At 38.2% G+C, this 14,216-nt stretch overlaps 1 protein-coding gene across 26 annotated transcripts in view; it reads left to right on the forward strand.

Annotated features, from left to right (window-relative positions):
* CACNA2D3 (calcium voltage-gated channel auxiliary subunit alpha2delta 3) overlaps nucleotides 1–11,084 on the forward strand; it is a 530,340-nt gene extending 519,256 nt beyond the window's left edge. For all 26 annotated transcript variants that reach the window (XM_080605848.1, XM_080605850.1, XM_080605851.1 and 23 more), the window contains one exon: nucleotides 10,463–11,084. In XM_080605848.1, coding sequence (XP_080461974.1) covers nucleotides 10,463–10,601 — 139 coding nt within the window. In that variant the 3' untranslated portion in view covers nucleotides 10,602–11,084. The remainder of the gene's footprint in view (nucleotides 1–10,462) is intronic.
* The last annotated feature ends 3,132 nt before the right edge of the window (nucleotides 11,085–14,216 follow it).

Below are 14,216 nucleotides of genomic sequence, written 5' to 3' on the forward strand. Positions count from 1 at the left end.
CTAGATGATCTTTAAGGTCCCTTCCAACCCAAGCTGTTCTATGATTCTGTGATGATTCATAAGTTTCACTGTAGGGTTGTTTTGTTTTGTTTTGTTTTCTGACAAGTAGGATGAGTTGTGCTCCATCTCTTAGCTCCCCAGTTCCCCACTTACATCTTCCAAATAGCCCACAGCTGAACTGCTTGAGAAGTTTACATAGAAAATTTAAGCGTGGGAAAGTGGTGATCTCCACTCATTCAGTGTTCATAGTTAAGCTCAGTAGTGCTGTAAAACGTAAATATTACCACTGCTTAAAACTTAACATAATTTTACATTTTAAACAAGCCATAATAAATATTAACCAAATGATAGATAGTAGCTGACACAGTGAAAGGATGCTTTGTAATGACAAGAGATTTAAATTGTTGTATGAATGTCATAATATATTCATCCGAGTAGTAATATACATATCAAAAATTGTTTGGAACAGGAAAACTTATTAAAATTGGAAGACACTGAAGTGAATTTTTAAAGCCAGGCATACTTGTGAAGAATTGCTAATAGTTAGAAACCCATTTCAGTTTATAATATATTAACAATATAATACAGCCTGACTGATGACAAACAACACAAATATGACTTAGGCATCTGTACATTTAACACTTCTCTTTATAAAGGACTTGGGAGTTTAACAGATATTTAATAACCTTTGAGTTTGAAAAACAACGTGAATCTTCATATTTGAATGCCATGCAGGGGACATTTATATTTCCTTAAATAATACAGAGTTTTTAATAGCTGTGGAGATGATGACATGCAGTGTACTTAATTCTTTCAGATTTTGTATTCTCAGTCGTTGGTAAAGTTTATATCTACACAAATGAACAACATCCTTGTAAAGCACATTGTGGACACATACAATGAGCATTTTAGTTCTATATTTTATTACACTTTTTTTTTTTTTTTAATGCAACTCCTGATCATCCCTGCTGTTTATACATCAGTTTGTGTTTCATGGCAGTCCTGGACCATGCCAGCTTAATTTTCTGTATGAAATGAAATCAAAAGTTCAGTCCAGGGAGTTAGACAAGCTAATTTGAAATACATCCCCAGAGTATGAATAAGGTAGACATTAGATCTTTAGTATTGCCTTTTTTGGGTAGATCTGTTCTTATTTGTTCCTGAGGGGTTGGACTAGATGATCTCTCAAGGTTCCTACCAATCCCTAAACTTCCGTGATTCTCTGATTGTGCCACCCTAGGTACTGATGTACGGATAGTCTGTATTGATTGACATTGTAGTTTTCCTATGGATGTAATCTTAATCAAAATAGTATCGGAATTTCTTACTCCTGTTTATATACAAGTAGAAAAGATCAATGAACAAATATTTAAATAGCTGTGAACAAATAGTATTTAACTATCATTGATGTAATTATAGTCTATATTCCTAGAATTCCTGTTCTCCTAGTAGCTCTACAAAGAGTCTCTGTCTAAAAACAGTTCCAGAAATCTTTACATTGATGTGTTTATTCTTTGAAAAATAGACTTAGGAACTAGTTCAAAAAAATGCAATGCAGTTGGTATCACATAGCTTTGTTATCATAGTTATACTGATTATAAATGTTAAAAACCTGATAGAGATTTGTAAACCTAAACCTAAAACTAAAATAAATCAAAGAAGCACTACTTATGTATTTGTGGCTTTCTAATTTTTATACTGTAATCGAGCTCGCTTTATAATATAACTATACTGACACAATAACTGTTCGGCTGTTTAGGCAGGTGGCTTGTTGTACGAACTATACAAATTGCTTCTTTGCTATAGTTAGATCAGCTTTGTAGAGTAGACCTAAATAGTAGTTAGCCCTCATGCAGTTCAGAACTGACTTTTACAATGTCATGTGATATCTGTGAGCCTTCCTAAATCAGAGGAAATCATCTAGCTTCTTGATATTTAAATTATATTTAGAATTTAGCTTAGACATCGTCTAACATTTTAAAAAATATCTGAGATTTCTCTTAATACAAACCCCAACTACTTGAGTAGGACTCAAATGCTAAAAACACACATTGGCTAACGCCATAGTAGAACTGCATCTCTCTGTCTTCTGCTAACCTGTGACCAATGTCAGAAAGCAACGCCTGAGTTTTAAGATCCCTCTGATACACTGTTTTATGCCCATTACTGTATCCCCTCTGTTGTTTCTTGTAAGCAGTTTATCATAGAATTGGGTACTCACTGACTAGGGAGACCCGGTTATGCCAGTCTCAAAAGTGAGCTCAAATTTGTTCAGGAACATCAACCTTGACTAACATTTAACATTTGTGGGATTGCTGAGCTTGATTTCTTTGCAAAAGTTTTGCATTCCACTTTAACTCTAGTGATCCAAAATTCTCCATAATCTTACATCCTCATAAAGGTGGGCATCTGGACTAGAAATCCTCAGTACACAAGTACTTTTTTCATTCCAAATTCTATATACCCAAAACTTTTGGATGTTTGTAAAGTTTCTAAGATGTGTTTGGTAAGGTATTATTATCTGAGCTGTAGATTTATGAGAAAGCTTTCCCTGATTGATAATGAGAGACGAAGGGCACTTCTGGGGTTTACTGTATCAAACAAAGCAGTTCCCAACCATGCAACAGCTTTCCAAGGTTCCAGATCATTGGCAGGCACAGGGACAGTGAGGATGATATTGTTAAGTCCTTGAATCTAAACTTTGTTTTAAGTAGGTACATTTATACCAACACCAAATTGTGCTAGTCAGTGAGGCTATATGTGGTAGCAGTATGTTGCTTGCATGGGGTCACGTTACAGGCCTGAAGCTGAGAGCTTATCTGTGTCTTTTTATATGAGAGAATGACTAGCTGTTTTTTCATATAGTTTAACTTCACTAATAAATGTTACTATTGGCATATATATTATTTTTACAAATTGCGTTAAAGATATTCCATTCTCTACCATCGTTTATTTGGAAGAAAACAAAACAAAACAAAACAAAAACAAACAAAAAACCACACACAAGTAGCCCAATTTATGATTGTGATATAAACATTTAATTCATTCATTTAAAAATGCGATAAGTGAAAGAAATGTGGGTTGGAAATGTAGCTAGCAGCCTGGAAAGCACATGATAGGAGTTGGGTAAAGCACAGCAGATATCTGCACTTCAGTTGAATGGTTAAAGTTTGTTCCAGACCATTAGGGATGAACATTTGCAACCAACAGTTATGTTAGGAAGAGATATTTGAGTGCAGAGTGCACAACATTTTCCGTTTACTGTACCCTGGTGCTGGTATGTTTTTTCTTTCTCTAAAAAATAGGAAAGATCAAATTTGACAGATATGAAATGTAATCTCAAATTAAAAACTAATCTTAATCCAAAATACTCAAACTTCTATAATTCATGTTTGCACTCAAAAAAAATACAATGAAAGGCCTGGAGGGAAGTGGCCAGCTTTACATAGATGTTCAAACATCAGAGCTTCCAGTGGGGACTGAGTTGAATACCATAGAAATTCAGAATATTTTTTCAAGTCTTTGTGCCTGCATTTAGGTTGCCAATTTGAAAACATTGTCCTATTTTTTTTTTCCAGTTCAAACAATCATAGTGAAATTCTTCCATGTTTTGTAGGATTCTTCTTCATGGGCAAAACAACTGCTAGCTAAAAGGTCTCTTTTTTATTGCCTCCTAAAAGAGACTGATTACAGAAAAAAAAAAAAAAGGAAAAAAAAAAAACAGGAAAAAAAAGAATATACATATAATGGATTTTTTTCCTTGAATCGGGGTGTTAAAGCTTATGATCATGAAATCAAATATGAATCTAAACAGCTATTTAAATGTTTGTAGAATTAAAATCCTGCCTAAACTGTGTGTTTATTGCAACCATGTACTTGACTGCATAGCTAGCATCTGTCATCATGAGCATGGATATAATAGCATATTTTTGTAAAATTAAAAAAAAGAAAAAAAGAAATATTAGCTGTAAAATATGTCATATAGATCAAAATAATTCTTAGTCCTGAGATACATGGTTTAAAGCAAAGCACAACAGTGCAGTGTATCCGTGATAAAGCAAGAATTAAGTTTTAACTAGAAACACACAGCACTGTCTTTAAATAAATTGAATTGCTCTTAATGCTGGTGTCATACTCAAATCGTCTCCAAACTGCAAAGAAATATCTTCCATTCTGCAGGATAAGGAAAAGATATTTTCTCTAAATTTTTGGTTCGTCAAGCATAACCTTGTCCTGTATCTTCAGGGTTCCCCATTGCTTGTTATTCATTTTGTCCCCTAAAACACTTTGCAACCTTTGCTGTATGAAGAAGGAATGGGGAAATGGATCTGAAAGCCAGATACTGCTGAATGCTACTTAGAGGTTTACTGTCACTCTTTGTCATTGAAATGTGTCTTGTAGCAGTGTCATTGGCCACCAGCTAGTGGTTGTAAGCCAGGAAAAGGAAAATATTTCAGTGCAGGTGACCAATAAGTGATGGCATTTGGGATGCCCAGTCTGAATAGTATAATATGACTGTGTCCTCTCTACAAGCTGTCTGGCTCACTGTCAGTCCCATACAAAATACGCTGCACTCAACATATGTTCTTAAGATTAGGTATGTCTGAGGCTATGTAAAAGGCTGCTTATTAATAGGGAAACCTCAGGTCTGGGTTTAGTTTGCATTCTGTCCAAAAATGAATGCCAGTAGACAAAGAAATGGATTAGTTCTTCTGTGTGGAAATACAGAGACTAATCTGTTTAACAGTGATATCGATTTCCTTTAATAGCAGATGTTATAGTCAAATACTAGAAAGTAAACAACTTAAACGTTATGTTAGCTTAGCAGAATAAGACACATTTTACATATTTGAAGTTGAATTATTTCAGCTTTGCCTGTTATGGATGCGGTTATGTTAGGGAAATTTCATAGAGAAGATGCATATACAGAGTTTGTACCTTGTGACTCAGTCATGAAGCAATGTCCTGTATTAAGCAGTGATGGCAGTAAGTGGCTTACAGAAGGGTGTGATCTTCAAGTTGGCCATGCTCTTACTACAGGACTGCTTGTCCTATCATCCCTGCCCTTTTCCCCGAGATCTGAACATCCCCCTCCCTTCTAGGCATATTGGTCACTCTCCAGTTGTCTTACTGATACTTTGCCAGACCAGAGGTTCAGATGCTGCAAGATGAAAGAAAGAGAAAGAAGGACCTTCACTACAAGGACATCGAGGCCCTGGAGTGTGTCCAGAGAAGGGCTACGAAGCTGGTGAAGGGCCTGGAACACAAGTCCTGTGAGGAGCAGCTGAGGGAACTGGGGTTGTTTAGTCTGGAGAAGGGGAGGCTCAGGAGAGACCTTATTGCTCTCTACAACTACTTGAAAGGAAGGTGTGGGGAGCTGGAGGTCATCCTCTTCTCGCAGAGGACTAGAGGTAATGGCCCCAAGTTGTGCCAGGGGAGGTTCAGGTTGGAAATTAGGAGACATTTATTTTCAGAAAGAGTAGTCAGGCATTGGAACAGGTTGCCCAGGGAGGTGGTGGAGTCACCGCCCCTGGGGGTGTTCAAGGAAAGGTTGGACCTGGTGCTTAGGGACATGGTGGGTGATATTGGTAGTAAGGGAAAGGCTGGACCAGATGATCTTGGAGGTCTTTTCTAACCTTGATGATTCTATGAATAATAGTCTGTGGAAGAAACAATACATTTTATGTAACTGTATGAAAACTTTAATATATACAAACAAGATGAAGAGATTCAAGTTTAAAAAACAAAAACAAAAACAAAAAAAAACAGGTTTTAATGTAGTTTGATAGATTTTTTAGAACAGGTGTTGTGGTCTGCATTTAGCTCTAGGCATCAAATTTCACTGAGTTCGGATGCTTTTCCCAACAGGGTCACTATTCTGCCACTTAAGAGAAAGGAAGACAGGCAGAGGATTACTCAGATCACCAAAGACAAGCTCCTGGTCTGAATTATCTTTGAATAGTCTGTGTCTGCAGCATTAGTAGGCACCTAAGTTACATGAGTAAGGGTAGCCATTTTGACTGCCCTCCAAGATGTGTATTACAGTCCTTCTATTAAAGTTTCAAAATTCTAGGCTATCTTAAGAAATTAGAAATAACTGGTTCCCTGTGGGAAGAGTCATTCAGCCACCAGGCACATATAGTGTTGAAGCCTTAGAGAATGCAATAAGAACTCACTTCTTAAAAGCATGCTTTATTATCATGCCCGCATAAGCATGACTTTAGCAAATATAATTATGAATGCAGTGAGACCTGAATTCCAAATTTTCTGTGTTTTATTCCACAATGGAAAAATGATTCTGAAGGAACAGATTTAATAAATACTTGCATGCAAAACCATTACTATTTTCAGGTAAAGCATGAAGCTGATTTTTTTTCCAAATCATTTTGAATGATATTTATGCAGATGTTTTTATATGGTCTGATACAGAAATAGGTTAGAAAGGAATAGATAAGGGGTGTGCAACATGAGAAGTGTTATTAAATGCTCTGACTCAAAATACAGAGTTTCTGGAAGGTTTCTTCTCTGCTCTTAGTTTTTCTTGGTTAACAAAACAGTTTGGCATGACTAGCTTTTCTTTCTACCCCTTTCAAGTATTAAATTTCTTCCTTCCTCACCTTCTCTTTGAAAGCAAAATGAAGAAGCAGTTTGTGTTCAGGCCTGTTTTGAACCTCTGGACCAGCACTTTAAATAAACCAAGCCAGTTCCTCAGTGGATGAAAGATGGAGCAGAAATAATTACTAAGGTTCTTATTGACTCAGTGTGACTTCAACGTAACAGGAACCACAACCGCTTATTACATTTTATATATGGAGACATATGCAAGGCTTTTTCTATGCTTCAACTATCAAATACTGTTGTAAAGGAAAAAGGTTCAAATCAAAAGATTTACATTGCTTAACTTAAAAAGAGCTTTTAAACCAAACATTCTCCATCATTATTAAACACAGGCATTAAACATTTCTTATGTTTTTTAAACCAGCAATAAAGTTTGATAGAAATCTTTACTTTCTCACTGATAGTTCACTCCCATATTGCCAGTGACACAAAGGACAGCCTCAGCCAGCAGGTGTTCGTAAATGCTTATTGTAATATAAACTTTAGAGACTCACAGAGGAGCTTACTTGAAACGCAAGGCCATTTTCATTAGTTTGTCAGCAACTTTATTTATTTCCCACTGCAGTCATGCAAGCTGCTTTGCTAGAAACTCCTCTCCCTCGCAGCTAAATCTTGGTGTACACAATGAAATATTTTGGTGCAATATTTCAGTATTTAAAATATTTTGTTCCGACTGTGTTTATGCACCTTTTGTTACCTGTGAATGTTCAGTTCCTGAGACTTACTGGCATGTACATTCACTCAAAATTAGCTTCAAAGATGCATGTGCGTGTCACCATGGAAACTGAATGCTGAACTCAAAAAGAAGACCCACTGCTGGGATGACTGTGGGCTTTCCCCAGCTTGGGCATGGAAGCAGTGCCAGGTGAATTATCTGAATAGTCACAGAGCAACTGCAGAGGTTAATGACTGGCAGAAACTTCTTTGCTGATGACCTAGTGAGGGTAAGAATACCTTATGTCTATGAAATAATCTTAAATTGCAGCAGCTGAAAGAAGTATAATTTGCTTGTGCACGTTCTATTAATAGAAAAGAAAGCTAAAGTGGATTTTTTTTTTCCTAATTATTTGCTCAACTCAGACTGTCTTCAGTCCTCTGTCTTCACTTGATGATATCTTAATCCTTTGCCTGTGAACACACAAGTCAATGACTGGTGAGGACATACATTTGGATTCACAACTTCAGTTCAAGATTACATTCAATAATTGTAAAAGAGAAAACATTCATTTACTACTTGTGGAAGTTAATGCTCTTTTTTGAATTTACTTCTAATATGGTCAATAAGAAGCTAGTTGTTCCACTTTGCAATATATTGGTTAAGATAGATTTGCCCTATGGAATATAACTGCTGCAGCAAGCCAGAGGTTTCATATTTTTATGGCTGTTTATCTGACAGTCACATATTCCTTTGCAGTTACCTTAAGGCTAGGCACCTTACAAACATTTGTAATAGATAAACAGACTATAGATTTATAACAATATTCAGTGTTCAGTAAATGGAACCAGTGTAAATTGTAGATGTCTATCATATAATTCCAAAAGTACAGTGTTTTTTTTGACTTAATATATTGCTCACTGCAGCTTCTTTAACTGATAATTTCCATAAATGCAGGCATATACAGAGTAACCCAAATTACCATGTCTAGCAAAATTTTCTGTAGAACTTCATTCCTACCAACCTTCATAGCTTTTAACCATTTTGTGAGAGAATCCATGTAATCATCTACTCAACATCACAATTCCATAGTGAAAACTTTCTTCTGGGTTAATTTTTTTTTATTATTATTTTTTCCCCTTTCTTCTTTGGGGAAGGAGTACCCTATACTGTACAGTCCTTATGCCACACTACAGAAGTGGCTGAAAGAAGAAATAAAATGGGAAATGTGTCCACCTTTTGTGAAATGCCACCTTTAAGGCTGGCTGTACGGTACATGCTTTCTCACAGGCTTCAGTATTCATCTGGGGAGCACAAAAAGGGGTTATTACAAAAGCACTTTGAGCCAGACATACATTAGGTACAACAGAAGAGTGGTTATTCCCCACTCCTCAAAGAGGAATGAATCATTTAGCAAACAATTAATTGTGACAATATTTTTTGTCTTTCAGGTACTTTTCTTTAGTTTTAAAGATTCAATAAATATAAGTTTCTGAATGCTCAAAATCCAAATGAAATAAAATCACTTTTTTTTTTTTTTCTGTCCTTTGGGGTTTGATTTATTCATAACTGTTTTGTGAAATTCATGCACTACAATTTTGGTGTTACTGTCTGTTAAAGATTTTCCCTCCTTTCCTTTTATTGGCCCCATTTCTCCCACACACAAATCCACAAAGCCACAGATGCTCCATTACAATGATGTCAGTCTTGCTACATGCTCCAGCTGTTTGGTAGGTACATTTATAAAGTTCAGCCTCTTACATTATGCCATAAATGTATATTTCATGTATAAACATAAAGCTAACATATTGCAGATCACTCTAAGTGTAATTTTAATGGAGGTTTAGTAAGTTTAAAAAATACCAAAAAGTGTTTAATCTTTCCGTTGGCAACATTTTTATAGCGGGTTTTCCAATTATTTTTTTCTGAAGCTGGGTTCAAATATTCCCCACCCCTTCCACTGTTTCATCTTCTGTGATTTTTGGAAAATGCAGGGAGTTATTTTAGTAAGACAATATGTATTTTAAATAAAGGTATCTGAGGAAAAATATGTTTCTCTCCACATCATCTTGGTGCTCAAACCATCACTTAAGGTTCTGTGCATTTACTAGCATACCACACTGAAAAACACCTAATTCCTGGAACTGTCTGATTTCAACAATACTCAGTATGGCAGATATTCTGTAAATATGATATAGAAATTCTGACATAACATTAATATATATTTATATTTATAAAGAAATGGCTCTAAGTCTTAAAGCCTTTCTTTGTATCATGTCCTGAATTTCAAAGAAAGGTTTAAACAGTGCCTACTCTAGCTCTTCCTCCACCCTTTCTCTTTGGTACATGCTTAAGAGTTCAGCTTATTGAAACTATGTGGATCACTGAATTGTGTCCATAGATTCCTTCCCTGGTCTCTCCTGGGTGCTTTCCTTCTCACAAGCAATGCCTTTATTTCTCTCATGCCCTTTGAATTGCATACTTTGTCTTAATGTGGTGCTGATTTATCACCATTTTTAGTCGTCATCATTCTAAAATAAATCTCCTCACTTAGGAAGATTTTGAGGTTTAATCTCTCATTTGTTGTCTCAGTAATAAAATGACTCTCAACAGGCCAGGTGAAAGCTGAGATCTTTCTCAATAGTTCAAGTAGCTACACGCAAGGTCCAGAGTGAATAAACCCCTAATGTGATTCTAGAGGCTAAAGGAGGGACCAGGAGTTATTGCCATCTGGCTGCAGAAGAACCTTACTTATTTATGCAGATTAGTTTCATGTGTACTTAAAAATTCCAGATCATAAATAGATAGCTAAGTATTCATTATGTAGGAAAGATTCAGTGTTAAAGGAAGAAAAAAAAATGATAAACTCCTTGGTAATTCACTTGTGTCCCAGTTCAGGGTGACAGGCATTAGCATATCAGCAGTATAAGCCTATCCGTTCTGCTACACCTGTCTGCTAAGCATCATGAACATCTCAAAATGTGCAGCCATATTCTATGAGCTGAGGAAAGCATTGCCCAAGGCCTCTACAAGGTGTACAGATTTAGTATGATTATATATAAAGTTATAAAGTCAATGATGTTTGTGACTGTAATACAGATGTTGTTAAGAAGTTCAAAATACCTTAACAAAACTTGTTGCTAAGAAATACAGAATATTACCATTAATTGCTTTCTTTTTTATTTGCAGGTCTTTTGTCATCCAGCAAATCCCAAGCAGCAATCTTTTTATGGTGGTAGTGGACAATGAATGCTTCTGTGATTCTGTCCCGCCAATTACCATGGCACCTATAGAAATAAGGTATATCCTTTTATTTGCCAAGTTGTGAAGAAGAGATTCAAGATGCAAGTATTGAAAAATTTCTTCTTACATAAAAACTTGCATTACATGACTTAAGAATCTCAAATAATGCATCATTCTCCATTATAAAGTGCTGGGGCTGTAATTCACATTTTAGATATTTAGGATAACCAATACAAATTAAGAAACACACTTGCACACATCTTTAAGTATTGTAAGGTCACAGTCTGCTTTTTTAGATAGCTGAAAATCTTCCATGTTAGGCAGTAAGGATGTAAGTTCCTCCTGAGCTGCTGATATTAGAATTTATGAAACTTCTTACAGTATAGACTTTTTTAAAAATTATTTTACAGTTGTACTGGAGCATTGAAAATGTTTCAGAATGCTGCTTTCCATAAATATGAAAATTTAGTAAAGTAAATATTTCACTTGTATTTTTAGTTGCCATACTTTTTATTCTGTGCTGTTCCTTATATTTCTGGGTTTGTTTTCTCTCTTAAGATGGAATTTATCAAAATTCCAACAAGGAAAACAAAGGGCGGGCCACTGAGGAGGACTACAAGGATGTAGCGAGGCTGTGCAGGGAGAAAATTAGAAAGGCCAAAGCTCATCTGGAGCTCAATCTGGCTACTGCCGTTAAAGACAACAAAAAATCCTTTTACAAATACATCAACGCGAAACGGAGGACTAGGGAGAATCTCCATCCTTTACTGGATGCGAGGGGAAACCTAGTTACTAAGGATGAGGAAAAGGCTGAGGTGCTTAATGCCGCCTTTGCCTCAGTCTTTAGCGGCAATACCGGTTGTTCTCCGGACACCCAGTGCCCTGAGCTGGTGGAAGGGGATGGGGAGCTGGATGTGGCCTTCGCTATCCATGAGGAAATGGTTGGCGACCTGCTACGGAGCTTGGATGTGCGCAAGTCGATGGGGCCGGATGGGATCCACCCAAGGGTACTGAGAGAACTGGCGGAGGAGCTGGCTGAGCCGCTTTCCATCATTTATCGGCAGTCCTGGCTATCGGGGGAGGTCCCGGTTGACTGGCGGCTAGCCAATGTGACGCCTATCTATAAGAAAGGCCGGAGGGCAGACCCGGGGAACTATAGGCCTGTCAGTTTGACCTCAGTGCCCGGGAAGCTCATGGAGCAGATTATCTTGAGGGTCATCACGCGGCACTTGCAGGGCAAGCAGGCGATCAGGCCCAGTCAGCATGGGTTTATGAAAGGCAGGTCCTGCTTGACGAACCTGATCTCCTTCTATGACCAAGTGACGCGCTTGGTGGATGAGGGAAAGGCTGTGGACGTGGTCTACCTTGACCTCAGTAAGGCTTTTGACACCGTTCCCCACAACATTCTCCTCAAGAAACTGGCTGCTCGGGGCTTGGACTGGCGTACGCTTCGCTGGGTTAGAAACTGGCTGGATGGCCGGGCCCAGAGAGTTGTGGTGAATGGAGTCAAATCTGGTTGGAGGCCGGTCACTAGTGGAGTCCCCCAGGGCTCGGTACTGGGGCCGGTCCTCTTTAATATCTTTATTGATGATCTGGATGAGGGCGTCCAGTGCACCCTCAGTAAGTTTGCAGATGACACCAAGCTAAGTGCGTGTGTCGATCTGCTCGAGGGCAGGAAGGCTCTGCAGGAGGATCTGGATAGGCTGGAGCGATGGGCTGAGGTCAACTGCATGAAGTTCAACAAGGCCAAGTGCCGGGTCCTGCACCTGGGCTGCAACAACCCCAAGCAGAGCTACAGGCTGGGAGATGAGTGGCTGGAAAGCTGCCTGGCCGAGAAGGACCTGGGAGTATTGGTGGATAGTCGGCTGAATATGAGCCAGCAGTGTGCTCAGGTGGCCAAGAAGGCCAACGGCATCCTGGCCTGTATAAGAAGCAGTGTGGCCAGCAGGTCGAGGGAAGTGATTGTGCCCCTGTACTCGGCTCTGGTGAGGCCGCACCTCGAGTACTGTGTTCAGTTTTGGGCCCCTCGCTACAGGAAGGACATGGACGTGCTCGAGCGAGTCCAGAGAAGGGCGACCAAGCTGGTGAGGGGTCTGGAGAACAAGTCTTACGAGGAGCGGCTGAGGGAGCTGGGCTTGTTCAGCCTGGAGAAGAGGAGGCTCAGGGGCGACCTCATCGCTCTCTACAGTTACCTGAAAGGAGGCTGTAGAGAGGTGGGGGTTGGTCTATTCTCCCACGTGCCTAGTGACAGGACGAGGGGGAATGGGCTAAAGTTGCGACAGGGGAGTTTTAGGTTGGATGTTAGGAAGTACTTCTTTACCGAAAGGGTTATTAAGCATTGGAACGGGCTGCCCAGGGAGGTGGTGGAGTCACCATCCCTGGAGGTCTTTAAAAGACGTTTAGATGTAGAGCTTAGGGATATGGTTTAGTGGAGTACTTAGTGTTAGGTCGGAGGTTGGACTCGATGATCTTGAGGTCTCTTCCAACCTAGAGAAATCTGTGAATCTGTGAATCTGTGAAAAGTAGTTCGCTTTTATTGCAGACTTATTATTGAAAGACAGGTTAACAGTGTAAGTGCAAATGATACTGTCTAAGCAATGGATCACTGAGGCATTTAGAATTACCTTATTTTTCTTATGTTGACCACACATTTCTCCTTGGATATTTGAGAGGGAAAAGGAAGAAGCTAAAATAATTGCACTATATGCATTTCAAAACACTCAGATGAACTCAGGACATTTAAATGCAGTGCTCAGAAGATCTCTCCTTAACTACATCATACATAACGAATCTCTTAAATGTGAACGTTTAAAATCTCAGAAGATAAGAAGACGCCCAGAATCTTGTCATGGATTTCACCCTGAAGTAAGTTTTTACTTCTTTCGTTTGGACTCTGGTAGATGTTTTATTTCTATGAAAAAATAAAGAGGAGAGATATCTTCTAATATAAAACATCAGGAAATATTCAGATCACTCAGAACACATTACTAAGGGAAGTGAGTGACATTGTAAGTGCAGAAGAAAATTTTAGTACTCCTATAGACATTGTCTTGACTTGCTGCTTTTGTAGACTGTTTTATATCACATAATAGAAAGTGGTAGGATGTAAGCACAAGACTGGCAGCCAGGAATATTTGAGAGTTCATTCTGCCTCAGGCACTGACCGCAAGATTCCTCATTAGAGATGGTTGGGAACTTCGTGCTGTTAATGTTTTTTTCAGTGACTAACTTCACTATATCAACTGCCGTGGTATAGTCATTACATTTACACATAATATTGCTTGGGAGGGATCACTGCACATATTTACTAGCCTGTGTTCTCCACAATATTCATTTGTCTAGCAGCAAGAAGATAGAGACCAGGACATGACTACAGTCGTTCGTACAGCATATGTTCATAGACACCAATTTTACTCTAGAGTAACTATCTAGTAGTGCCTTTGGTGTTGTAATGGAATGCAGAATGAGACCTAAAATACGGCATGAAGGTCATCGTGTAATTCTTGTTGGTCCTGCTTAGTTTCAGTCTATAACCTAAACTTGTTCAAATGAAAATATGCACCTGTATTACTTTCTAAGTATATTTATTTCATGGTTTTCGTTTTGTTAGTGGTATCTTCTTTTGCCTCTGTAGTTTGATAAATGCTTATATATCACAATTGAGTGTAATGGCTTGTATTTTTTTTCCTTTTTTTTTTTC

The sequence above is a fragment of the Anser brachyrhynchus genome, assembly GCF_964034855.1.
Source record: "Anser brachyrhynchus genome assembly, chromosome: 10".
NCBI classification, from domain to species: domain Eukaryota; kingdom Metazoa; phylum Chordata; class Aves; order Anseriformes; family Anatidae; genus Anser; species Anser brachyrhynchus.